General features: G+C 40.4%; 2 protein-coding genes across 20 annotated transcripts in view; one reads left to right on the forward strand and one right to left on the reverse strand.

Moving 5' to 3' along the window:
• ZC3H14 (zinc finger CCCH-type containing 14) overlaps positions 1 to 25,018 on the forward strand; it is a 49,711-nt gene extending 24,693 nt beyond the window's left edge. Inside the window, exons 10-17 of one of the 15 annotated variants that reach the window (XM_073895723.1) lie at positions 9,098 to 9,172; positions 13,764 to 13,923; positions 14,690 to 14,922; positions 18,545 to 18,665; positions 19,937 to 19,965; positions 20,252 to 20,340; positions 21,073 to 21,179; positions 21,573 to 25,018. In XM_073895723.1, the coding sequence (XP_073751824.1) occupies positions 9,098 to 9,172; positions 13,764 to 13,923; positions 14,690 to 14,922; positions 18,545 to 18,665; positions 19,937 to 19,965; positions 20,252 to 20,340; positions 21,073 to 21,179; positions 21,573 to 21,579 (821 nt within the window). In that variant the 3' untranslated portion in view covers positions 21,580 to 25,018. Of the gene's footprint in view, positions 1 to 2,551; positions 3,253 to 9,097; positions 9,173 to 13,763; positions 13,924 to 14,689; positions 14,923 to 18,544; positions 18,666 to 19,828; positions 19,966 to 20,248; positions 20,341 to 21,072; positions 21,180 to 21,572 lie in introns of those variants that run through there. The other 14 variants (XM_073895722.1, XM_025869497.2, XM_025869495.2 and 11 more) reach the window with 14 other exon arrangements.
• A 341-nt stretch (positions 25,019 to 25,359) lies between these two features.
• Positions 25,360 to 27,686, reverse strand: part of EML5 (EMAP like 5) — a 163,405-nt gene continuing 161,078 nt past the window's right edge. For all 5 annotated transcript variants that reach the window (XM_073895710.1, XM_073895709.1, XM_073895708.1 and 2 more), the window contains 4 exons: positions 26,986 to 27,089; positions 26,318 to 26,471; positions 25,708 to 25,808; positions 25,360 to 25,444 (listed from right to left, as the gene is read on the reverse strand). In XM_073895710.1, coding sequence (XP_073751811.1) covers positions 25,408 to 25,444; positions 25,708 to 25,808; positions 26,318 to 26,471; positions 26,986 to 27,089 — 396 coding nt within the window. In that variant the 3' untranslated portion in view covers positions 25,360 to 25,407. The remainder of the gene's footprint in view (positions 25,445 to 25,707; positions 25,809 to 26,317; positions 26,472 to 26,985; positions 27,090 to 27,686) is intronic.

Here is a 27,686-nt window from a genome sequence, read left to right on the forward strand (position 1 = left end):
AATAGGACTCTAAGGAGGATAGAGATATAAGTATTTCTAATATAATACAATTTCTGGTTATTTTCTTCCTGTCCCTCAGTGGATAATGTTAGAAACCCAGTTTGGAGTCCCTGTTGTATGTGTTAGGAGTTTGTCCTTTTTTTTAAGTTCTTTACTTCATTTTTATGAACTCTGCAGAAGAAGAAGCTGTAAATGCATATGCTCAGTGTGTCCTGTTGGACTGGAAGCCCTTTGTGAAGGAGTCTTAATAAAGAGAGGAGTTTTTGTATTCAGACAAAATGAAAATCTCCCTTTTGTTCTTCCCATTGCCTTCCCCAGAGATAAGCACTACATTTAAAGCAGTTCAGTGTAGGGGCACCTGGGTGGCTCAGTGGGTTAAACGTCTGCCTTCGGCTCGGGTCATGATCCCAGGGTCCTGGGATCAATCCCCACAGTGGGCTCTCTCGAGCAGAGAGCCCGCTTCTCCCTCTCCCTCTGCCTGCTGCTCTGCCTACTTGTGCTCTTTCTCTCTCTCTCAAATAAATAAATAAAATCTTTAAAACAAAGACAGTTTGGTGTATTATCTGTAGTCTCCTTGGCATTTTTTTCATATGTATGTACGTGTACATCCTTTCTGTGTAAAGTAGAATTACATTATATGCACATATCATATATGTACATATAAAATAGGAATTGCATCACATGAATTTCTCTGTGACATGTTTTATTTCACTTAATATGTTATGGGGAAAAGTATAATACGTGATTATGAGTATGGACTGAGGGAGTAAGACTGCTTAGGTGTTAGTCCAGGCTATGCCACTTACTGGGTGACCTTAACCTTTTTGTACTCCAATTTCCTTGAAATACGTAATTGTCTTCTGCTGAGATATTTCCATTGGAATCCATGGAGGGAACTTATTTTGCATTCTGAAGTTGGGTTGGGCACAGTGGGTGTGATAACTGAGGCCTCAAATGAGGTTTTTTTAGGCGCTTTGTTACTCATCTTTTGTTAGACCTCTTGCCTGCTTTTCTCTTTGATGTGTTGTTTGCTGCCCTCTAGTGAACTAGCTGGTTTTCAGGGGGCATTTGGCTGAGGATGTGCTGCTGCTTCTCATGCTTTATGCTGTAGATACCACTTGTCAGCTAGGGCTCTTAATTCTGTATGAATCCAAAGCCTTGTAAATTTTGAAAATTTTTTTCTATCTAAAGACTTTAAAAATTAGATTAAATTACAGATACAGTGGAGAAAAGAATAAAAGATTCTTAAATAAATTTCAGCACTTCTGTTATTGTAAACATTAACTGGGAACAGAATCCTTTTGTAGGTGCTGTTGGGAGTCATGTCCACCATCTTAGATCCTTATATTTTGCAACTTATTTGTTGCTTGGCTAGTAAACCAAAGTAAAAAAGACCTTTCTTAAACTAAAGCCATAGAAAGAGATCTTTCATGTTCATGGATTGGAAGACTTTAATATTGTTAAGATGGTGATCCTCTCCGAATTCACTTATGAATTCAACTCAGTCTATGTTGAAATCATGCTGGCTTTTTTGCAGAAATTGGCAAGCTGACCCTAAGATTCATATGGAAATGAAAAGGACCTAGACTAGCCAAAACTGCTGGAAAATAAAGTTAGAGTGCTTACATTTTCTAATTGCAAAACTTACTACAGAGCTATAGTTACTGGCACTAACATAAGGATATACAGACAGATCTTGAAATTGAGTATCTGGAAATAAACCAATACATTTATGATAAGTTGGTTTTCAGTAAGGATGCTAAGACAGTTCAGTGGGGGAATAAATAGTCTTTTCAACAAATACTACTGGACAACTGGATATCCACATGCAAAGAATGAAGTTGGACCCTCACCTTACATAAATTAACTCAAAAAGGGCTACATGTGAGAGCTAATTTCCTCAGACTCTTAGGGAAAAAATAGGTGTAAACCTAAATGAGCTTGGATTAGGCAATGGTTTCTCAGATACGACACCAAAAGCACAAGCAACCAAAGAAAAAGATAAATTGGACATTACCTAATTAAAAAATTTGGTGTTTCAAAGGATACTCTAAAAGGCAAAAGATAACCCACACAGTGAGAGAAAATCACTTATAATAATCTATCATTGAACCAAGGCCAGTTCCTCATTTATCTGTAAATTCCTACCATACCATATCCATGTAGCTGAATTGCATTTTTTCCATATATATTTTTTAAAGGAGATTTGTCTGTGATTGTGGGTCCAATTATCCTCCCTACCCTCCCCCTAAAAAGAAAGTGCCAAATATCACCCTATACTATTTTCAAGGGTAAATGAAACTCAGGATACTAGATAAAACAATTTAAAAATAATTTGAAGCCCGGAAATCATGGTTTAATAGATGAAGGGACAGTAGTCCATTAAATTCACATCATATCCAATCCAGGTATAAGGTACTTAATGTCATATTGATTTTTACTTCAGATCTTCAGTGGTCCTTGTCGTATGAGGTAAATAATAGAAAGTTCTTTTGTGTCACATGTCTGCTTTCAGCCAATCAGAAGCCAGAATTATTTCTTAAGCAATAATAGGGTTCATTGTTTGGAGAGGAGCTTTAAGTAGGACTTACAGGATGTAGGGGACTTCATATTAATTAAGGCTTCTTAGTTGTAGCAAAGAGAACATTGGTCTGGTTTGTTTAGCATTTTCAAATTTACTTTGAGTTCTGACTCCAGAAATGTACAATCCTGTCTTTTTTAGTTGTAGGTTTTAAAATGTTATTCACTCTTCATACTTTTTAAAGTAGCAGCCTTAATCTCTGTATTTATTTCTGATGAAACAATTTAATGGGCTGTGAAGGAAAAATTACCAAATTTTAAGAGGGAGAGAAAATTTTATGAAAATGTCTTCAAGGTTTCCATCACCATCTTTACCAATTTTCTTCTCACCTGGGCCAATTGACTTAGGTTCTGTAACAAGTTCTTCTTGTTCACTGAATGAGCTAGACAATATTTCCCATCTTTTAAGGAAAATATCAACTGATATCAATGAAATTAAGGGAATGAAAGCAGCAATTTTGACAGTGGAAGCAAATCTTTTTGATCTAAATGTTAGAGTGTCACAGAATGAAGCAAAAATTTCATCTTTGGAGGTTAAAATGAGTGAATGTTCAGCATCAACATCTGAATGCAATAAACAGTTTGAAGATCTTCAAGAGGAAGTAGATTTTGAGTCACAGTCAAGGACTACTGATGTAAAAATAATTGGCTTCCTTAGAAACATTGAGAAAGGTAAATGTTCAATGTTGGATATCCTCTACATAACTCACCCTTGGATCTGTGTTTTTTTATGTAACTTGATTAGTTCTCATATGGAGGCAGCAAGTCAAAAAACTTGAGTTTCTCATGGATCTTTAATGACAAAATTGGAGTCCATATGGTTAACTTAGAATCCTAGAAGTTACCAGAATTCTCTTTAGTGGATCTCTATAAAATGTTTTGAAGGGAGAGGTGAGCATAGAGAAACAAAACTTGAAATGGGAGAGAAGAATGGTCTTCTTTCGTGTTCTGTCTCGTGAAATTATTTTAAAATGTGTAATTCTTTCATTATTCATGGTGTTAAAGAGACCTGTTGTAGTATTAGAATTGAAAGAGCTTCTTCCAGTAACCATAATATGTATCAGTTACCCAAGCTCTCTTATAGGAGTACAACTTGACCAAATGACCTCTGCATTTCAGGTCAGCTCATGGGGATTTACTGTGTTTTTTACCATAATAATTTTGGAAGGAATTAACTTTTTTTGACACACCACTTAAGAGTGATATATCTTATATTTTAGAAGAAAATAGCTGATAGAATTTTGAATTGAGTGTTTAAAATTGAAAAACCCCGGACACCTTGCTTGGCTCAGTCGGTGAAGCATGTGACTCTAGATCTTGGGGTCATATGTTCGAGCCCCACATTGGGTGTAGAGATTACTTAAAAATAAAATCTTTAAAATAAAAAAATTGAAAAACGCCTTTTAGTGAAACATGGCAATTGCTTGCCAAGTAATGTATTCAGTGAGCAAAGGCTGTCCTTATGAAACTACTAGTAATAAATATACTAAAAATTAGTATTCAGGCATCCTACTAATATTTCAGTATTTGGAACCCTATCAGTCACATCCCTTTCTACACTGTATTGTACCGCTTTTTAAAAAATTTTTTAGGCGCGCCTGGGTGGCTCAGTCGTTTAGCGTCTGCCTTCGGCCCAGGTCATGGTCCCGGGGTCCTGGCATCAAGCCCCGCATCGGGCTCCCTGCTTGGTGGGAAGCCTGCTTCTCCCTCTCCCACTCCCCCTGCTTGTGTTCCCTCTCTCGCTGTGTCTCTTTCTGTCAAATAAATAAAATCTTTAAAAAAATAATTTTTTTAAAGATTTATTTATTTTAGAGAGCAAGAGAACACGAGGAGAGGGAGAGAGAATCCCAAGCAGACTCTGTGCTGAGTGCAGAGCCTGATGTGGGGCTTGAGCTCATGACCCCGAGATAATGACTTGAGCCGAAACCAAGAGTCGGATGTTTAACCGACTGTGCTGAAGCGCCCCTACATTTTTAAGTTTGTTTATTTTTAATTGAAGCGTAGATGACGGTACTACATTATGTTAGTTTCCAGTGTGCATAGTGATTCAATACTTATATACACATTATGAAATTCTTACCAGGATTAAGTATAGTTAACCATGTGTCACCATACAAAATTATTAAAACATTACTGACTGTGTTACCCCTGCTGTACTTTACATCTCTGACTGTAACTGGAAGTTTGTTCCTCTTAATCCTGTTTACCTATTTGCTTCTCTCTGCTGCAGCCACAGTTCTATGTATTTATGAGTCTGTTTCTGTCTTGTGTTTGTTCATTTGTATTGTTTTTTAGATTCAACATATCAGTAGAAATAACATGGTATTTGTTTTTCTCTTTTTTCATGGTAGCATAGTAACCTGCCTCTAAGTCTATCTGTGTTGTTGCAAATGGCACGATTTCATTCTTTTTTATGGCTGAGTAATACTGCTGTGTGTGTGTGTGTGTATATGTAGGTGTGTGTATCATATCTTTATCCATTCATCTGTCAGTGCACACTGAGATTGCTTCCGTATCTTGGTTATTGTAAATAATACCATAGTAAACAAGGGTGCATATATCTTTTCAAATTAGTATTTTCATTTTCTTGGAGCAAATACCCAGAAGTGGAATTATTGAATACCATAGGATCCAGTATTTCTATTTTTAATTTTTTTAGGAACCTCCTTACTGTTTTCTACAGTGGCTGCACCAACTTACATTCCCACCAACAGGGCATGAGGGTTCCCTTTTCTCCACATCCTTGCCAAGACTTGTTATTTTTTGCCTTTTGGATACTAGCCCTTCTGACAGGTGTGAAGTGATATCTCATTTTGGTTTTAATTTGCATTTTAAAAAATATTTATATATTTATTAGAGCAAGCACGAGTTGGGGGAGGGCCAGAGGGGGAAGGGAGCCTTCCCACTGAGCAGGAAGCCTCACCTAGGGCTCAATCCCAGGACTCCAAGATCATGAGCTGAGCTTGAAGGCAGACACTTAATTGAGACACCCAGGACCGTTAATTTGCATTTTTTGATGAGTAAAAATATTGAACATTTTTTAAAAGTGTTAGCCATCTCAGTGTCTTCTTTAAAAAAAATGTCAGTGGTGCACTTGAGTGACTCAGTTAAGTGTCCAACTCTTGGTTTTGGCTCAGGTCACAATCTCAGGGTCCTAGGGTCAAGCGCCAAGTCAGGCTCTGTGCTCAGCATGGAGTCTGCTTGAGTTGCTTTCCTCCTCCCTCCCCTGCTCCAGTGCTTCTCCTCTGTTACTGCCCCTGCTTGTGCATGTGCGCTCCCTCTTGCTCTCTCTCAAATAAATAAAATCTTAAAAACTGTCTATTCAAGTCCTCTGCCTTTTTATTTTTATTTTTTAAAGATTTTATCTCTTGGGCGCCTGGGTGGCTCAGTTGGTTAAGCGACTGCCTTCGGCTCAGGTCATGATCCTGGAGTCCCGGGATCAAGTCCCGCATCGGGCTCCCTGCTCAGCAGGGAGTCTGCTTCTCCCTCTGACCCTCTTCCCTCTCGTACTCTCTCATTCTCATTCTCTCTCTCTCTCAAATAAATAAATAAAGTCTTTAAAAAAAAAAAAAAAAGATTTTATCTCTTTGAGAGAGAGTGTGCGCTGGCACAAGGTGGAGGAGGAGGAGGGATCAGCAGACTCCCTGCTGAATGCAGAGCCTGAAGAAGAGCTTGTCCTGAGCCAAAGTCAGACACTTAACCAACTGAGCCACCCAGGCGCCCCTCCCCGCCCATTTTTTAATCAGATTGGGGGGTTTTTGGTGTTTTATGAGTTCTTTATATATTTTGGATATTAATCCCTTACTGGATATATCATTTGGAAATATCTCCATTCACTAAGTTGCCTTTTTATTTTATTGGTGGTTTCCTTCACTGTGCAAAAGATTTTTTAGTTTGATGTAGACCCAGTTGCTTTTGTTGCTCTTGCCTGCCTACACAGACAAATCCAAAGAAATAGTGCTGAGAGGGATAGCCAAGAATTTACTGTCTATATTTTTGTTGAGGAGTTTTATGATGTCAGGTCTTATTACATTTTACATTGAATTGAGTTCATTTTTGCATATGGTATGAGAAAGTGGTCCAATTTAATTTTTTCTCTCATGTAGCTGTCCATATTCTCAGCACCATTTATTGAAGAGACTCCCTGCTGTTGTAGATTCTTGCCATCGTATTTTTTAAGATTTTATTTTTATTCATTTTGACAGAGACCGCGAGAGAGGGAACACAAGCGGGGGGGTGGGGGAGGGAGAAGCAGGTTTCCCGCCAAGCAGAGAGCCCGATGCGGGGCTCTATCCCAGCACACCCTGGGATCATGACCTGAGCCAAAGGCAGACGCTTAACGACTGAGCCACCCAGGTGCCCCTTGCCATTTTTTTTTTTTTAAGTTTTTATTTTTTTAAGTAGTCCTTACACCCAACATGGATGGCTTGAATCCACAACGTGGACGTCAAGAGTTGCATGCTCCTCCTACTTAGCCAGCCAGGCGCCCCTGTTGCCTTTTTTATCATAGGTTAATTGGTTTTAATATGCACATTTTAACAATATTATTTCTTCCAGTCCATGAGCATGTTGTATCTTTCCATTTATTTGTGTCCTCTTCAGTTTCTTTTATCTGATAGTTTTCAGAGTACAGGTCTTTCACCTTCGTGGTTAAATGTATTTCTAATTATTTTGTTCTTTTTGGTGTAGCTATCAGTGGGATTGTTTTCTTAATTTCTCTTTCTGCTGTTTTGTTATTAGTGTATAGAAACATAATAGATTTTTGTATCTTAATTATGTGTCCTGAAACTTGACTGAATTCATTTCTTCTAATAGTTTTTTGGTGGAGTCTTCAGGGTTTTGTGTATATAATATGTCATCTGTTTGTTTTTTCTGTTTCTTAATTTTCTTTCCAATTTGGATGCCTTTTATTTCTTGTCTCATTGCTGTGGCTAGGACATCCAGTACTGTATGGAGCAAAGGTGGCGAGAGTGAGCATCCTTGTCTTGTTCTGATCTTACGATGTTATGAGTATGATGTTAGCTGTCGGTTTGTTATATATGGCCTTTATTATGTTGAGGTATGTTCCCTCTAAACCCACTTTGTTGAGAGTTTTTATCATAAATGGATGTTGAATTTTGTCAAATGCTTTTTCTGCATGTATCAAGAGAATCATGATTCCTACTTCGCCTTTTATTTGGTTAATTTCGTGTGCCATGTTGATTGATTTGCAGATACTGAATCATTGTATCCTTGGAATAAATGCCACTTGATCATGGTGAATAATTATTTTAATGCATTGTTGATAACACTTAATTTTGTTTTTGATAACACTTGTTTTAAATCTGCAAGTGAGGGGCACCTGAGTGACTCAGTTGATTAAGCGTCTGCCTTCAGCTCAGGTCATGATCCCAGGATTATGGGATCAAGTCCCGCATCGGGTTCCCTGCTCAGCGGGGAGTCTCTTCCCTCTCCCTTTGCGCCTTCTCCCTGCTTGTGCTCTCTCTCTCTCTCTCCCCCTCTCTCTCAAATAAATAAATAAAATTTTAAAAAGAAATAAATCTGCAAGTGAGTACTTACTATCGCCTAAGCACTGTGGAGGCGGGGAGGTTTGGAGAAGTATGACATCCTCCCAGTCTTCAAATTGAAGATCGAGAAAATCAGTTGTCACTGCTTTGTTTTATTTTGCAGTGTAACTGAGGAAATTATGAACTTTTTAAAGAAATCATAAATACTCTAGCTGAGTATCTTTTCTTATAGGAGATTCAGATGATTTTTTTAAAAAAGATTTTATTTATTTGACAGAGTGATAAAGCACAGGCAGAAGGAGCAGCAGAGGAGAGAGAGAAGCAGGCCTCCCGCGGAGCAGGGAGCCCAATGTGGGGCTTGATCCCAGGACCCTGGGACCATGACCTGAGCCGAGGGCAGACGTTTAACGACTGAGCCACCCAGAGGATTGTTTTCATGCTGATGTAGGATCTGGACTCCAGATCTCTTGAATGTCATACTTGTTCATTGTTTTCTTTGTATCAGTCTAAGCTTATAGTTTGTCTTTTGGGAATTCTATGATCAGATAACTCTGCTGTGTTTTGTTTTGCAATTCTAGGGTGTGGCGTGAGTTGTAATGGTGAGAGCCCAGGTGATGGAGAGGTTTCTTATTTTGATCTTGCACTTGGCTGTTGCCTGTCAGTTACAGCTCAAGCTCTGGGTCCTCGCAGCATCTCCTGGTTTTTCCAGCTTTTACCTTTGTTCCCAGGCTTTACCTCCAGTCCAAGAAAACTGGCTTCCTTCCAGACAAAGGGAGAACTAGGAAATGTCCTACAGTGCCATTTTTGGTTTAACTCGGAGTACAGATTTTTGTCTTCAGACTTTTGGGCTATAAGTATTATTAAATTGCAATGTTGAAGCTAATCAGTTATTTTTAAGACTTTCAGTTAAAAGCCCAGGAGGATAATTTCAGGCTTCATTTCTGGGAAACATACATGCTGGTATTGTTTGTTTTTTAAGCTTAGTAAAGTTTTAAAATTTGTTATTCTAGGAACTCAACAGAGGCAGTTGTTATCCCGACTGCAAATTGACCCAGTAATGGCAGAAACTTTACAGATCAGTCAAGGTTGGTAATAATCTTAAATTTTCATTGTAATTTAGCATTTTTCAGTTGCTATTTCCATTTCTTGCACCTCATTTAATGTATCTTGTATATCTTAGATCCTGCCCTAAGATGCTGTATTTAGATTGTGAAAATATTTTAGGGCCAGGAGACAAGATCTGCATTTTCTTCATGTTTTTTGGTGTTTGTATTTTTCGTCTCATTCAAAAACTTTCTTGCTTTGGTGCCGTTTCACCTGAGTCTCTGGAATCTTCTGGCTGTCGCTCCCCTCTAGGGACAACTCAGATCCTTACCCTGCTCTCCTTTCTACCCTACTTTTCCAGTGTCCTGAGCTGCTCTGCTGTCTGTAGCCTGTTCAGCCTTATCCTCACTTTCATTTCACTTTAGAATCTCCTCACCAGGGCCACACCGAGAACTTGTTGTTCTCAGAGACCCCGTAGCTTAATTTTTTGCCCGTTCCCCTTCCCCCCCCTCAGCATAGACACGTCAGCCAGGGGCTACCTCAGGACAGGGTCAAGTGCCTTGTTTATCTCTGCACTCTCCAGTGCCCAGCCCCTGCCACATGCATGTATAGTCCCCAGGAAATGCTGCCCACGTGAAGGGGGCCATTGGACGCCTGCAATCTTCGGTTCAGAAACCTTCTTTTTTCTGTTTCCTTCTATTTCCCCTACACCTGCCCGTTGTTGGAATCTCTGGTGCCTTGACCCCTCCCTGTGGCTCTTCCCCTTTGGTCAGGCTTCCACAGTCAGTAGGCATATTCCCTTACCCCATCTAGCTCTGTCTCAGAGAGAGGAACTTGTCCTCTCGCAGGGTTGCCTTCCACCCAGAAGCCAGATCCTCCCCAGGTGATGAACACTGGAGTGCCCCCACACTCCTGTAGTTTTAGTCTCGGCCTCTTTCCTGGCTTCTCCTCTCTCAGTGTTCAGATACCCTCCATTCTTGATTTTGCCCTGTCATCTCTCCACATTCCATCCTGCTTTCCACATAAGGGTATTTTCTTTCAAAATGTCTGGCGGCTAAGCTCTGTGTATGTTGTATCCACTTCATTGGCACTTGCACATTCTTTTTTGTCTCCTTTAATGTTTCTTTTTTTTCCATGGTGCACATGCAGTTTGAAGCATGTTTGAAGTCCTGCGAGGCTTACGAGTGACTGCATTCCTTGCCTACGTCCCGTCACGGGTTTTATCCCCCAGAGCCCTCGTTTCCGCATATTCCTTTTATTTAATTTCTCACATACTGACTTGGTTTCACATATGCAGCGCTCTCTGCGATTTCTGATACCTATATCTAATATCTGAGGATATTAAAGATAGTGTTGGGTATTTTTTCCCTTCCCTTCTTGGTCTTATTTTCTCCAAGTTTGTTTCAGTTGCTGTCTTTTCTGACAGGTTTTCCTCAGATGTCTAGGGATCCTTGGTTGTCTTATATTTATGAGTGGGACACTCGAAAAGCTGATTGGCATTCCGGGTTCATTAGTCTGGGTGGTGGGCTTTTGACTTCACATCTGAATATAGATCCTGCAGCGAAGAGTCATTTGTCTCTCTAATTTAGGGGCACCGTGAGGTCACCGTCTTTAGGCTTTTCTTCTTGGCCTGGTTAGCTTCTCCAAAGAAAGATCTTTCAGAGTAGTGGATGGATTGGCTGTCAGCGTTCTGGGAGCTAAGTGAGGAAAAGGGGCTGGGAGACGCACCTCAACTTTAATTACTATGTGATGCTTGCTTAACACCCCCTCCCAGTTCTCAGAATGGTACTTCTCTCAATGTGGCTGGCATCCCTTGGCCCAGAGACTCTCTGTTTTGACCTTTCCAAGAGTCTTAAGCTTCCCTCTTCTCCAAGGGAAAAATAGTCGAGGGTTATCAGGAAATCTAAATGCTTTTAAAAATTTTAATAGTATACATATAGCTTATGTTTTTGCAGCACTGTTCTGTCAAAGTGATGATGCTTCATTTATAGGCCACTCCAGCATTGACCACCAGGAAAGCATGTCTCCAGCTATTCCAAAAAACTTGAATATAGAGGTTAGGGGATCCCAGTATGATAGGGATCAGAAATGAAGAAAACAAATTCCTGGCTCAGGAAGACATGACTGCTTCTGGAACGGACCTTGGACACACCTGTATTGGCCTTGTCTTCCCCTCTGCCCAAGGTCCGCCGTGCTGCCAGTTACCCAGCCTTTGGAGACTCTTGGGATCCACATTGAATTGTTTCATTATTGGCTTAAGACTCAGCTTTTGAAGACCTTAGTTTTTCACTTTAAAAACGTGGATGTCTCCTTTTACAGTTATTTTCTTTGTGAGTCTATGTTTCAGTGAATTAACCCTTTGTTGACATTTTGGTGGGGTTTTAGGAGGAAACCAAATGCATGGGTTCAGCCGGTAGTCTGTACCCAGAAGATGTCACTAACTCTCGCGTCTGTCCGCTCCTCTCTGACCCAGGTGATACCGTGAACCTTGTAGAAGTGACTAGTGGCTTATGTGGAATGAAAAGCTGTTTTCAGTGTTCACTTTTCTAAACTCTGTAGTATGTGACGCGTCATTCCCATGTTTTTTTAAGTCTTTGGCTTCCAGGACGTCACGATCTCTGTTCTTCTACCAATTCCATGTCATTCTCCTTTATCACCTCCTCTCCTCCCGTACTACCCCTGGAAATGTTCATTTTATCCTGTGTCCTACCCTTAGCATTATTTTCATCTCTTTTATATTCTCCCAAGATGCAAACTGGTAGAACTGCTTTGCCTCAAAAAGGGCTGGGTGGTGAGAAGAAAGGCAGCAGCCTTGGACTAAGTTCCGGACTCTACCTTTGCTAGGTGGGAGCCCTCAGTGAGCCCCTGGAGAACAGCGAGTCGCCTGTGGGTCTCCTGTAACGGAGGAGGGAGGTCTCCCGCTCAGGCTCCCCACGAGAGACGGCGGTGCTGGACGTGTGTGCTTTGATTCAATGCTGCTTTGGCCTTCAGTTGGAATGCTGCTTCTCTTATTTCTCTCGCCTCTTACTTCAACTTCTGAACGTCTGAGAGCCCCACAAAGACTTCAGACTAAATAAATCTAAAATTGAAATTTATCCTGCCCCCTTTTCAGTCCTCTCTTTCGCCTGTCCTGTTTCCTGGATCCAGTTGCTCTCCTTTCGCTGTCCTCCATCTTCATCTTTACCCTCTCCGGCCCTCGTGGGAGAAGGCCACTCTGCTTCGTTCCTAGGATGGGAGTTGAACATGCAGCTGCTGTGAGGTGCCAGGGCTGCTGAGGTGTGTGCAGTGTGTCTTCTCTCCCTCCTGTGTGGGCTCAGACAGGACAAAGATTGAGAATCTTTTAATTTGGAGCCTCACTGTGTCTCCTGGGCAACAGCCTAGTAACTGAGCTCTAGGACTGCCTTCCATACTACCTGTTCTCCCAAAAACCAGTTTGGTCATGTCATTTCCCTCCTGAGAAACCTCTCTTGATTCTTGATGACTTCTACATCAGAATCCAAACTCACTGACACATACAAGATCCTTTCTGCCTCAGCCTTCCCTGCCACTCAGCCCGCCCCGCACCCAGCCTTCCATCCACACCACGTTTCTCAGCAGGTCTTAGATTCCTTGTGTCTCATGGAAGCCTCTGCCTCCACGCTGTTTATTGTTGAGCTCGTTGCTGCCCAGCCTGGTTATCCCTGCTCATTTCCTTTAACATCTGCTTCCAATGTCCATCGTCTGTAGGCTTTGTCGGGATTTCCTAGCTGGAGTAGGTTTCCTGTATTCTACCAAAACTTGGTTCTTACTCCTTTAGGATTAGCTTTTAGGGTATGCTGTTCTGAAATTGTGTGTACATCTATTTTTCTATTTTTTCTTCTTTGTGTACCTAGCACAGTGTTCAGTTCTCAGGATTTTGGTTTGTTCAGGTGAATGAACGTGAATGTACATCCTGTAGATTTTGGTCTCTTATTTGCCTATTAACCGTAAGAGAAGTGCAACTCATTAACTTCTGTCAACGGATGGCATATCAATAGGTCAACCATCTCCACTCTGGGCTCTTGGCATATTTTATGAAGCAGTCAGGGTTAAGAAGCATACTATAGATGGCATGAACTGTGGTTATTTGCACTGACGGTCAGTGTTTTCTTTGCTGTATTTTTTTTTTTTTCCAGTATAGTCTTCTTGGTACAACCAGGCAGGAATTATGCCAGGTGAATTCTTTTCATCAGGACATGTTCTCTCTCAGTGGTACTGTGCAAAATGAACAAAACATTTTAGAAAAATTTTTAAGCAGCCTTCATATCATAGTTCGAGGGAATATGAGGATTTTTCTTTATAATTTTAGAAGATATTATGATACTTAGAGTAAGTTTGTATTGTTCATATCCCACTAGATGAGAACCTTTCTGTACCGTAGGCAGGGAGTATTGATTAGAAGCCCCAGGTAATGGCCTGTTACAAGGAAAGGAATACTTCCTTGAAAAGGTGTTTGGCACAGAATTGCAGCGCTATTCCTGGGTAGAACCGTTGTGATTTTCCTTTGAAAAAATTACAAATATATAAAAGATTGACATTCTTCTCACGTGTGTGATGTTGGGAATGCAAGGTATATTCAAAAGTAAACATTTATGGCCAATTTTTTTGGCTCAGATTACTATGACATGGAATCCATGGTCCATGCAGACACAAGATCATTTATTCTGAAGAAGCCAAAGCTGTCTGAGGAAATAGTAGTGGCACCAAACCAAGAGTCGGGGATGAAGACCGCAGATACCCTTCGGGTACTTTCAGGACACCTTATGCAGACACGGTAGATGGTTTCTTTTTCTTGTGTAGCTTTTTTGTGTTGATTAGATAGTGCAGGTTAACGTGAGTTCCCAGCTTCCCTCTTCCCCATCCCAGCCCCCAGTGTAGAGTGCGTTTATTGAGTCAGGCGGTAGGCCATGAATAAATAGTAAGCCAAATTCAGTTTTCAGAAATTACAGTTCATCTTTCTTGTTCAGAAATCTGTTAACCTACAAATAAGTCCATGTATGATTTAGCTCTGTAAATAAGATTCTTTCCTTTAAGCACATCCGGGAAATGAAATTTAAAAGCCAGGTGATCAAAATCAGGAAATCTCTGCACAGAGAGATCAGGTTGGGGTGATTCCTCCCTTAGAAAATGGACTAAATATTCTGTAAAGTAACAAACATACAGATAATATAATCAGTATAAATATAGAACTGCTGGCCACGTGTTCTGAGCATAGATGCTGATTTTTCAGTTTATTTCCACGTGACCCTGTGAAGATCAAACGGACAATGGTGTTTAGGGTGGAGGGGAGATTGTCCTTAGTGCAGCCTGGAGGGTCGCTGGCTGTGCCACCACAGCAACTGGCCGTGGCCACGGTGTCATAGCGGAAGCCACCGGGGCTGTACCTGGAAGTCCTCCTGAGTTTGTTTGGTTGGTTTTTTTCCTACTGAAGAGACCACCACCAAGTAAGGGAGCGATAGTTCTGCTGAAGAGCACTGTAGGAGGCTCAGCGTTTTGTGTTTGTTTCCCTAATTCTATGGTATTTTCTATCTGTCTGGCAGAGATCTTGTACAACCAGATAAACCTGCAAGTCCCAAGTTTATAGTGACGCTGGATGGTGTCCCCAGCCCCCCAGGATACATGTCAGATCAAGAGGAGGACATGTGCTTTGAAGGAGTGAAACCTGTAAACCAAACTGCAGCCTCAAACAAGGGACTCAGAGGTCTCCTCCACCCACAGCACTTGCAGTTGATGAGCAGGCAGCTCGATGACCCAAATGGTAGCTTTTCAAATGGTGTGTTGAGAGCTCAGATTTTCCCTTTCCAGGGTGCTGTCATTGTGCAGGAAATCTGGGACCGGTCTCTCTACCTGGAATGAATATTGGTTGGAGGCCTCGCTCTTAATCGTAATTCAGTAGCGGCCTCTTTTCTTCCTTCAGACAAAACAATGAGTTCTATCCGTAGTGGGCACCGCTCCCGGGCTACCATGGGCTCAGCCGTGAAAGCCAAAGTACCTCTTAACCATGCCTGTGAAAGGATCAGCCTTTGTTCTTGCTACCTTGTTTCCTTTTTTTCCTTTAGAAACTATACTTGTTACTGTCCCTTTGTTGTAACAATAATAGTCTCTTATAATTAACTTGACAGAAAAATGAACTTGGATTTTGATTCTATTTATACCTCAGTGAAATTCCCTTGAAAGGAGTTTCTCACCTAATCTATCAAGATACTGCTGGGAAGTGTAGCAAACTAATTTATGTTTAAATTAATAAATATTGAAGCATAGTATTTAGTAGGAGCAAGATGAACTCTGTTCAGATAACAGCCTGCTTTTAGGCAGATGATTCGTTACCACTGGCTATTCTCTCCCTGGGCCTGGTGTCAGGTGCACAGACTGCTGGACGTTTTCATTTGTGACAAGAGAATGGTGGTTGTGTTCCTTCTGTCTTGTAAGATGTTTAGAAACACCTTTATTGGGAGGGGAGACAATTACTGAAGCTTAAAAATGAATAGCGAAGCAAAGAAAAAACAGCAATGGTGGGTTTTGATATTTTTCCAAGTTAATCCTCTTGGCAGAGACATGAAGATGTATTCAGTACCTTTTTCAGTTGCTAAAAATACAATAGCTTTTAGAGGGAGATCATGAGTGAGCGAGGAGATACTACTGTTGAACTGAAAGCTTTTTTGCCTCAGTCAGTAATATAATGTCCTAGTTTTGATTGGTGGAGGGAATTGAAAGTCTGTATCAAAAGGAAGAAAAAATTTTAAATGGTAACAAAGATGGTTAGGAACTGCCATAGTCATGCAGTACAGATTTCCTGAACCTGCGTATTTTGTCTCAAATGAGAGAAAAAGGGTCTAATTTTGTCTAAATGTAGATGTCCATGTTAGGCTTTATTGGTGTCTATGTCCTAGCAGCGCCCCTCTAAAGAGCACGTTAGACTTCTTGTCTCGGTTTCACAAGTGCCGTGGCCCTTCTGGAGGCCAGGGGAATGAGCGGCGGGCCTCCTGTGCCGTTGCTTTGATCTGGGACTCTCACTGGTTCACTGCTGCTCAAGGATGAAGCTTTGGAATAGTTGGAACGTAAGTTGAGGCCCAAGAGACTGAGTAACAGTCACAGAGAGGCTCTGGTCCTTCTTGTTCTTCCCCTCCAAGCAGGGAATTTGAAACTTGGTGATTGCTTTTGCTGGCTTTTTGTCCAGTGTTTCAAGGATGCTGTCAACAGCATTCCCTGCCCTCCCCCACCCCTGGAATGGCAGCACAGGTTTTATAACTTGCAATAAAAAGTGAATTTGCCTAATCTTAAACAGGAAAATTTTTAATGGCTTATGAGGTTAACATTGGGGAAAACCAGAATCGAGACCTCTTGTATATATGACCCAACATTTCCATTAGAAAGATAATGTTTCCTTGTATTTAATATTGCCCATGAGTATCTAACTACTTCATTTTCCAGCCAACCTGTTCCTGAGTATTCTGTTAACTTCTTTCATTTGGCCTGGGTTCCCATGTATATACCATAGTCTAAGGTATGTTCTTTAGGAGGGGAGGGTAAGACACATTTCCTGCAGGCAGGATATTAGACACACTTAAAATTGGAGAAAACTGCTCTTTCCAGCCATGCAAGATTTTATTGGAGACTAAGAATACCTTTATATCCTGGAGCTAAACAGTGACTTTTACTATTTTAAAAGTAGCATGGAAAACTGTATATCAGACATAGTTGTGGGTTTTTTGTGGCCTTTTTAAAGATTTTATTTATTAGCATGAGTGGAGGGGAGGGGGCAGAAGCAGAAGCAGACTCCCCGCCGAGCAGGGAGCCCGATGCGGGGCTCGATCCCAGGACCCTGGGACCATGACCTGAGCCGAAGGCAGACACTTAACCGACTGAGCCACCCAGGTGCCCCCGGGATAGTGTTACAGGAGCCCTTTCATAGTCCTCCTGTCTAGGCTCCAGGACTGGATTTGTGTGCCTTGTTCTCCTGTAATGAAGACTGAGGTTGGGTCACTAGATCAGTAAGTTCTCAGAATACCAGCTGCTGCACTGTTAGGTTTTGATTGGTCGCCTACTTTGTATTTTTGTTTCCATTCAGTCATAAAACTCTAAGGAAGACATTATTTTCTTCTTGCATAGATAAGGAAACTGAAGTTGAGGTACTAGGTAAGACTTGTCCAGAGGGTCTAGTTCAGCTAAGTTACAGAGCCAAATTTGAACTGCCTGATCTCAGGCAAGAGGAATAGAGCAATGGGGTTGAAATGTTGTTTGCTTTTATAGTTACGAATGTGAACCCTAATTTGTAACACCCATGATGCTTTTTTTTTTTTTTAAAGCTAGGGTGTTTTGGTCCAGAAGTTGTCAGGTCATTATGGCCTTTGGGTGTGAATTTTTGGCCTTTTTACATTTTAAATGGGCATTAGTTGCCTGCATTTAAGCTTTGTATGTCATATAAAAAGGTTTTTGGCTTTCTCTGAATCCGGAGACAATCTGGAAGCACAGGCCCACTCCCACGCCCTAGTAATTGACATTGTCATTGGCCACAACCCCGAGAGGGAGTGGAAGGCAGGCAGTGAACCCTGTGGATGGTGCATGCACTTGCTCTCCTGGTTGCTCTTACCCACCTTTGTTTCCTCCCCACCCCAAGGCTTTCTGCCACTGATCACCTATCCAGCCAGGCTCACTGCTGGGTGATCTGGTGGGCCCCTGGAGGTAATGACATTTGTGACCCATTTTAAGCAAGAAGCTTTTCCTCACATTGATGTGAGTTTATCACCTGGACTTAGAACTGTGTATACCTCAGTGAGCGGGAACACTTTTGTGTATGAACCACTCATAATGTCTGAACGTGAGAATTTGTTCACATTTTTTTTTTTTTTTAAGATTTATTTGAGAGAGCATGAGGACGGGGAGGGGCAGACGGAGAGGGAGAGAGAATCCTCAGGCCGACTCCCTGCTAGGCTTGATCCCAGGACCCCAGGTTCATGACCTGAGCCAAAGTTGGATGCTTAACTGACAGAGCCACCCAGGCACCCCAGTTCATATTCTTTTTCACCTTTGTGTTTGCAGTTTTCATTTCATTTTATTGGCTCCCTACTTGGACATCCTTCCCCACCCCCCTCATATTTTAATTCAGTTCTGAAATAATACTGAGCAGGGGTTTGGGGTGAGAACTTTGGCTCTAGTTGCAGCATCCCTATCTGGTTTGCTTTTCACAATGAGAACTGCAGTGTGCTTCCTGGTGACCTTTTCTGGGAGGCTCTTGCCTGTGTTACCCAGAATGTCAGACTCCTTTATTTTGTATGATCATAGACATGGAAGAACATAAGATTTTAAGACTGGGTTTTGAGGGAAATGTATTAAAGGTGCCATATACTGAATTGATCGTAATAAATGAGATACTTTTAACTTTTTCCCCTTTTTAGCTGAGATGAGTGAACTGAGTGTGGTCCAGAAACCAGAAAAACTTTTGGAGCGTTGCAAGTACTGGCCTGCCTGTAAAAATGGGGATGAGTGTGCTTACCATCATCCTGTTTCACCTTGCAAGTGAGTAGCAGCAGCAAGCTGATTCTGATCTGCAGGTTAATTTCTAGATCTTAGAGCTGGTTCTGTTTGTTTTTCATTTCTGTGGATGAATTTGATTCGTATAACTAAATGCAGTGACACTTAACCATTGCCCTCCCAGAATAGCATCCTTGTGTAATATCTGTGTGTTTGTTTGAGGGAGTGGGGAGATGGGAGAAGGCTTCTGTACATTTAAGGAGATGGTTATATAACTGCCCTGGTTTGAATGCATTGTATTCATCTACATATCCATAGCTTTCAAGGCACTGGGGACACAATTAGTTGCAGGTAATGTGACAAAACATTTTGGACTTGGGTGTAATTTTTCCTTACCAGTTGGCTGGTTCAATGGCATGATCTTTGAGAGGTGGCTTTTAGATTTTAAAAAAATAAATATTTTGGTCCTAGAGGTGGAGTCTCCATGTTTTGACTTAAGAAATTTGGATGTGAGAATAGTATGGATGTACCTGGAGGGGGAGACCACAGACTGAGTCTTTTTGGAGTGGTGCCTTGCACATATATTATGCTCGGTATATTAAGTTCATAAATTACTGCAAACATAGATCTTACAGAGAAATGGTATGATTCTTAACACAAAAAATCCTTTTCTCTCTCATGGTCATGGCTTGAGTTGAAAATCTCATTACCTTAGGCTTCGGAATAGACTACTGTGTCCTTTTTTGAAATCTGGCCTCATTTTTTTTTTTAATATATTCATTTGAGAAAGAGAGCACAAACGGGGAAGGGCAGAGGGAGAGGGATAAGCAGACTCCCCACTGAGCAGGGAGCCCGACTCGGGGCTCGATCCCGGGACCCTGGGATCATGACCTGAGCTGAAGGCAGAAGCTTAACCGTCTGAGCCACCCAGGCGCCCCAGATCTGGCCTCATTTAAAAACTGAGTTTCCCGGGGCATCTGTCTGGCTCAGTTGTTAGAACATGTGACTCTTGATTTCTGGGTTGTGAGTTCAAGCCCCACATTGGGCATAAAGCATAGTTTAAGAAAAAATTGAGTTTCCCTTTTTTCTATTCTGCGTTTCTCAAAAAAGTAGTAATGGAATATAAGGAGTCTCTCTACAAAACAAACAAACAAACAAACCCTAATGCATTGAGAAGATTAAATGTGAATAATGTTTTTGTTTTATAGAGCCTTCCCCAATTGTAAATTTGCTGAAAAATGTTTGTTTGTTCATCCAAATTGTAAATATGATGCAAAATGTACTAAACCAGATTGTCCCTTCACTCATATGAATAGAAGAATTCCAGTACTGCCTCCAAAACCAGGTTAGTGACGTTGTGCACTACTACAGTAGGTAAAAAATGGAAAATGACATTTTGTGATCATCAACTGAGTTTAAAAGGGAATAATCTTAGAAATTATCATGCTAGAATCAGTTAACCTAACCAGTCTTTAAAGAGTAGGTGTGCCTATTTAGTATCATTCTGAAGTATTTTATTTAATGAATATATAAATCTATTTTTAAAATGGGTTTCATAAAAACATGAGTAGATTGCATTACAGATGATTTTGCCGAATTTGATCAATCTTTGCTCTTATATTTGTCAGCAGTTGCAACACCAGCCTCACCTTCTAGTAGTCAGCTGTGCCGTTATTTCCCTGCTTGTAAGAAAATGGAATGTCCCTTCTATCATCCAAAAGTAAGAATTTTCATTTTCCCAAAAAATGATTTAGTGACAACTTTTCAATTCTGAGGCCTGGAAGAGCACTAGCAAATTGAGTATCTTGTGTGTCCATGGTCTTCCCTTGCCTACCCTCCCCCCCAATCTGTTTTTGTTAATGTTCTGGTCTTTAAGACCTTGAGGTTCTTAGTTGTATGAGCTCCCATCTGGTCCTTTAGGGTAAGTGGTCTGAACCAGAGGTTAATGTTCTAGGCTCTCAGAGTGAAGCTTCACTTTGCTTAGTTTCCATTCCTCTCTGCAGCTAAGCACATGGGTGGGGTTTTTTCGCCCCCACCTCGTGTCAGAAACAGAGATGATGAAGTCCAGTTGTACTTGTGCTGATGGTTTTAATTTTCTCTGTGCTATAAAGATGGATGTGTCTCCACCTGTTGAGTTGCTCAGAGTGAATGATCTCTCTGGCTGTCACTCCCCCCCCACCCAACTGCAGTTGGGCATAAATGAGGGTGTCCGGGGCACGATGGATAGAGAGGATGTTGGGCTGATAAGCAGGGTGATTAGAAGTTGGTACTGTATACTGAGGTTCCTTTTGAAATCTTTGAATAGAATCTTGTGTCGGGGCGGGGGGTGTTATTTGTCAAGGTTTCAGTATTAAAATATTGTTAGATTGTATCTCTTGCCCCATTAAATGTTTCAGGTTGCCTTTTTATTTGTATTAGCTTTGCAAATGTTGAGACTGTTGTTTATATTTAGCACTGCAGATTTAATACTCAGTGTACAAGACCTGACTGCACATTTTATCATCCCACCATTACTGTGCCACCACGACATGCCTTGAAATGGATTCGACCTCAAACCAGGTAAAGACTTGGGGGAGATGATCACTTTGATTTTTCTCTACTGTTTCAGTTATACATGGTCCTTGGAAAATGTTTCCAAATTTCGTTTTACCAGTGATTGCTTATTCACCGAGATAACTCCAAATCAGATTTACCTTCTGCGTGTATCCTGCTTACAAATCTCACATCAGTTTTCTTGGCATTACTGATGTAAAACATTGGAAGAAAGTTTTAGTGTGGCCTATAAATTTAAATACACATCATTATTATCTTTTATGTAGTTTTTATATAATTATTTACAAATCTGATACTTACATTGTAAATCTGTAGAACAAATATTCGTTGTGTGAAAATACTCCTTAGCTGGGTATGTATGAATGTAAAGCAGTTAATTAAAATTTTTTGTTTACTCAGTGAATGACAGTCCTACTTGGCAGAAGATTGTGGAGTTTCCATCTACTGGCAAAAATATTCTGCAGAACTTGTCAAACCTTTGAAACTTGGAATATACTGCTTTCATTATACGAAGTTTATTGCCTATCTGAAGTGTCTAATTTTTCAAGTTTGTAAGTTTATTAAGTGGTTTTAACATTGGCTATTTTTTGTTGTTTGACTATGAAAAGACCGTTGAAGGAAAAGCTAAATTCTATTAAAGCATTTGAGGCGTGTTTGTACACTGCTGTTTCAGGTTAGTGTCAGCGCTGGGGCTTCAGTGTTGCTGTGTGTTCAGTGAGAGGGGCATCCTTACCCTAAAAAGTTGGATTTTGTTCACTTTTCCCCAAGGATTAAACAGAGGAGTGGCCAAAAGTGTGGAGACAGCTTAACAAAGTGAATTTAGTTTGAAAAGCATGATAACAACACAGGCTTCTTGGGTTGAGTGCTGCTTTGGTTAGATGGGTCGGGTAAAAACAGAATGGCAAATGCAAAAAAAAAAAAAAAAATGAACAGTTCCTTAAAATGCTTTCATTTACTATTAACATACACTTTTTAAATAAATATTCTGGGGCTGCATTATCACAAAATTATACAAAAGTTTTTTTACAATGATATATACAGAAGGTATCAGAAAACAAACCAAACACAAGATTATACATATATTCTCACATTCTGAAAAAGTAACATTTTCAGAAATAACCACAGAAAATTTTTTAAATGTAAAAATTAGATTTAAATAGTATATTTTAAATGACTAATTACAGAAATCAGATGGGTAAACTGCAAAAACAGGACTAACCTTTCGGACTACTGAATCAGTACACAGTCTTCTGTGTGTGGTTTTTGAAATAGTTAAGGCAAGAAGTGTCAGATGTTTTAGAATTAAATAACCAACGGATCACTGATCTTAAAGACTTGATGTACAGCAATTTTTAAAAAAATAAAGCTAAAAGTTGGCTAGAACAGATCAAATTAATGCAAAAGAGATAAAGACTCAAACATTCTCAGGACCAAATTAACTATGTAAAAAAAAAAAGTTCATTGACTAGTTATATACCCGAGAGATAACAAAACAGCATGTGTAAAAGTCCATGTTTAAGAGCATAAAACCAGCAGTCGTTTTGTGGCCATTGCTTTTCCATTGGGAGAAGAAAGAATTAACCAGTTATTAAACCATCTGTAAGTTGCACTTCGCTGTGCCGATTCCTAAGAAGAACCTTGAAACCACGGACCACGGAAGAGGAAAGACCGTGCCCAGGATGGCACCAAGTTCTCACCGAGTTGGGCTGCGGTGACAAGACTCCTGAATTTAAGGCGTTTGTTCATTCCAGTGCTTAGATTTCTTCTGCAAAGATGTAAAGCATCTTAAGTTGTATTTCTAGAAATCTAAACAGACTTTTAGTATCACGATTTATAAATGGCATTCAGAATTCCACTACAAAGAACACAAACGGGAAACAGGGCCTGAGTGGTTTGGTTCAGGCATTTTACACGTCAAGAACGTGCTAAAATCGGATAGTTTTTGCCATTTAATAAACACTGCCTGGAAACCCCTTTAAGGGTTTAATGTTACCTTTCAGCTGCTGTGTTTTACAGGCAAGTTAAGGTTGACTCTAGACCAAGTTGTCCAACACATGTTTAAAATGAACCACCATCAAAAGGCATTGCAACAAGGGAGGGAACAAGGTGGCTAGTGGAGGGGCAGCAGATGCAGTGTGCTCTGGCGTGCGCTTATGTACGGAAACGGGACTGAAGGGGCCAGAAATCTCAGATGACAAATTGAGGAGCTTAGTCAAATACTGCACACAAAAGTAATTCTCTGGGTTAAAAAAAATACAGGGCAGAATCTTCATAACCTGTCGTGGTTATTCACCTTCCCTTGGCTGGAATAAACAAGGTGGTGGTGGGAGAACTAAAAATCAACATGAGTTTTAGTTGTGAAACTGACAACAGTCATTAAAGCTGGCTTATCAGGCCGGCCACCTGGAGGAACAAAAATGCAGCGGGGGCATTTTTGTCCTAAATTGTTTGCCTAAGGTTATGATTAGCGTTTCTACATGTACTGTAATAGAAATGGAATTTCTCTTTAGTCAAAAGCTGGGAAGCTTTGGCTCAGAAGGAAAATTTGAACAGGCTCAAAGATGGAGGGGGCGAGTGGGGGGATTGTTCAGGGGAATTTAATTTATTGAATGGCTCTTTATAATAATATACATGGACAGAAATTTAGTATAAGTCTAAAATTGGGCTTAATTTAGGAGAATCCATTGATGTGAATATGATCTTACGTCTCAAGCTTCTTAATGCCTTAATCAGTGCTTCAGACACAGCTACTGTTCAGAGCTTTAAAACTGACCATGTTCAATCACTGGTTAGGCTTTTTGTGATACAGTTCAGCCTACAGTTCTGTTTTCACTATTTACAAGGTGTTGGGCGTACAAAATAGGTATCAGGAATCTTCATGTCTGGTCAAACCAGACTGAGATTTCCAGAAACCTGAAGGGGTCTATTATGCTACAAAGATAATTAACACATTAAAATAAAATTCATAGGACCAATAGAGCATCTTAAACTTTTTCACACTTAGAAAAATATATTTTTAAATAGCAATCTACATAATCTCCCATCTTCGGGAAACTACGGACAGGCTAAACAGCAAATTCCTGAACGGCAAGTACTGATCTTTGGCAGCATTAAAGTGAATAGGGATAGATAAATAAATAAGAGTTAAGCCCTAATCCACCAAAAAGGAATTTTAATGGACAAGCTTTACAAGTGGACTTGTATTCATTCTTTTTGGAGGTCAGCCTATGGGGTGGCATACATCTAATAAATTTTCCAGTAGAGAAAAAAGCTATAAAAATTTTATTTCAAGAGCTTACTAAATTGTTCGACTTTGTAAATAAATGTGACCTTGAACACTTCGGTCTACATGTTAAACAAGTGTTTCTATTACACTACATCTTTAAATATTCGGTATGCTCTCCCAGTTAACTACTACTGCTGTCTAGAACTTTAACCTGTACACCACTGAAAAGGACTGTTCGTCATACTACTTTTTCATTAATGAGGCTATAATCAATGTTTTAATTTTTTAGCCATAGAGATGACTTCCGAACAGAAAAGGATCGACAGCTCAAAAATGAAAATGTAGTGATCATATATTACTAACTTTGGATTTGTTCCTGAATGTAAAACTGCCAGGAAAAAAAAATGTCCTTTATAAAAAGAGATTTATTGATGCTTAAGTAGCATTATCTTCTCCAGTAAAGCTTATGTGTGTGTTTCCTTAGGGAAAATAATGTTTGCCTTTTAAAAACTGTGATCCTCTAAGGTGATGGTGTGTTTCCTTTCCTTATGTAAACACAAGGATAAAATAAGTCATTAAGTAATGAACCTTGAAAATAAAATACAAATTCTAAAAAAGAAAAACAGTTTTGCTAAAGAGAGGATGAAAATTAAGCAACTTGGGTTTTTAAGGTTTTGTTTTTTGAGAGGCGCTGTCCCCTAAGCCTTCCTAGCAGGTCTGCCAAGTTTGCACACTCCCCCAAACTGGGGGGCTGGCTTTCACCGAGTATTTATTCAATCCTTTCTTAAAGTAATTGTCTGGCAGTGTATGGATTATGGACAGTTATCCAGTGCACACAACAAATATCTTGAACTTATCTGTCTTCTGTTTGGATGACTCTGGGCATTTATCCCTGTTAACAATCCTAAGTTAGCACCACTTGCCCATGCAAGGTTTGGTTCTGTTTTTGTTTTGTTGTTGTTAGTTTTTCCTCTTCTGTAATTCTGGTCTCCTCAGCATCCATATCTTTCAGTGAGGCATATGTACACATTTCCAGACAAATAAACTGCAATCAGAGAAAAAAAAAGCAGTGAGTTCATTATTTTTCTAGATTTTCAGAAGCTTAATGAGCTTTCAAATCAAATGTATAAAATTTTCATTAACTCCTTTTATTTTGTACTGCCACCTTATGTGCCGCCACGGAGCCAGCCAGTTATGCTACCTTACTCTGTTGTTGACTCAGAGTCTGTGCTCTAATATAGTGATACTAGATCTCTTAATAACTAGTAAGAGGCAGTCTGCTCTTCTTGGGCTGAGAAAGTCACCCACCTGCAGTCATCACCTCCAGCACTAACGACATGTCGATCACCGCTGGTAAATCGAATATTTGTTACATGAGGTGAATGACCCAAGAACCTTTTGTGCTTTGCCTGAAAAACAATGAAAAACAAAGCCCAGGATGTTATGTGAGGCACACAAAAATCAGAGGTTCCTATCAGGAACCCTAGATCTCCATCACAGGGGCTGTGAAGAGAGGTAGGCAGTTTGGACCACAGCCAATGTTACTAATGTTAGCTAATGGATCTGCACCTAACACAAACCAGGTTCTTGGGGTAGTACTCTGAACATTTTCCTCTGAGGAAAAGCATTTGAAACTTTGTAACTGAGTAAAGGTTTGATAAAAAGGCTAATCACAGCTTTATTAGGATAGTTTGCAAAGATGGTGTTACTTGGGGGCATGGGGAGATGATTTCTAAAAGCTTACTTCATTGTAAGGGATTTAGTAAGTTTTGAAAAAAATTTTAGGAACATAAGTGTTTCCAAATCAGGAGATGGTAACATATTTAAGCTATTAAATAATGGGGGAAGAAGTAGTAATGATCAGATGTCTAAATTGCTAGTAAAATTACATAAAAAGCAAAACCAGACACAAACTTACAAATTTTTCAGGACACGGGAAGTCAAATAACTTAACCATGCCGAAGTCATCTCCTGTTACAAGGCTGATTCCTGAATGAGATACGCAGGCACAGTTGACATTGGCTTTCTCAGTGTGTCGGGACCAGATTCCCATAACTTCATCCCCTAGAATACTAGAGGGAAGGAATAAAAGAAAACCCATAGCAAACATGTACCACACTAAAAACGTTTTTTGGTAATTAATCTCTACTTAATTATGATACTTTAAAAGGTGCTTATGCTTTAGGAATTTGATTAAAAAGATGACTGCTCATGGCTACCTGTTAAATAGCAAATTTATAAGGTTCCATTTCTAATAACTGCAAGACAGCGTTCCTTTAGATAAATAATACAATTGCTTAATAGTACCCAGTATGTGGTTTTATTGCTTGTTATTAAACCTAATGTGTTAACGAAAATATCAGGGCATCTTTAAAGGCTTTTAACCTTGATCAAGCATGGGAATGTGTTCAAGGAATATGTTCGATGAAGAGGCGTTCCAGCATAAGCCTTTCATCGTCCTCTTAGGAAGAATTCAAGATATGGTAACAAACATAAAACTCAACTACTGTTCCCTAGTGGAACGGCTCTAACTGTTGAGCAATAGGATTTTCCAGTTTTCCTGGCTGACCTGCAGTCGGTTCTTACCTCGTCCATGTGGCCCAAGTGATCCTGTCCATGGCGGCCTGATCCAGAACAGGTTTTCCTGAAGGCACTTCATAGACATGTCGTTTATAGCAACCAGTGGAGACCTTGCATGGTATGAAAATGGGACGAGAATTCCACTAGGTGAGAGACAGCAGAAGGCTATAGGATGCTAGGAAGGGGTGCGATCGGGTTTGCATTTCTAACTAACAATGACTACAGAAGTCTGTTAGAAAAAATGGAGAGGAGGACTAATAAGGATAGGGTATTACTGCAGAAACGGTGAAGAGTAAATAAAGGCAAGAGTTCAGAAGCTCTGGAACTCAGGAGTTCTGTCAGAAAGTTACCGCCCAATGTGTGGCTCGGACTCACAACTCCCAAGATCAAGAGTCGTATGCTCTGACTGAGCCAGCCAGGCTCCCCTAAAACTCGGGGTTTTTTGTTTGTTTTGTTTTGTTCTAAGATTTATTTATATGACAGACACAGCGAGAGAGGGAACACAAGCAGGGGGAGTGGCGGAGGGGGGAGACGTAGGCTCCCCGCCGAGCAGGGAGCCGGATGACGATGCAGGGCTCCATCCCAGGACCCCGGGATCATGACCTGAGCCGAAGGCAGATGCTTAATGACTGAGCCACCCAGGCGCCCCTAAAACTCAGTTTTAAATGCATCCACTAACAGTGTTAGAACAGCTAGTGTAAACTGGG

This window comes from Callorhinus ursinus, unplaced genomic scaffold, assembly GCF_003265705.2.
Source record: "Callorhinus ursinus isolate GAN/ISIS: 27379988/994484 unplaced genomic scaffold, GSC_fseal_2.0 scaffold8, whole genome shotgun sequence".
In the NCBI taxonomy this organism is placed as follows: domain Eukaryota; kingdom Metazoa; phylum Chordata; class Mammalia; order Carnivora; family Otariidae; genus Callorhinus; species Callorhinus ursinus.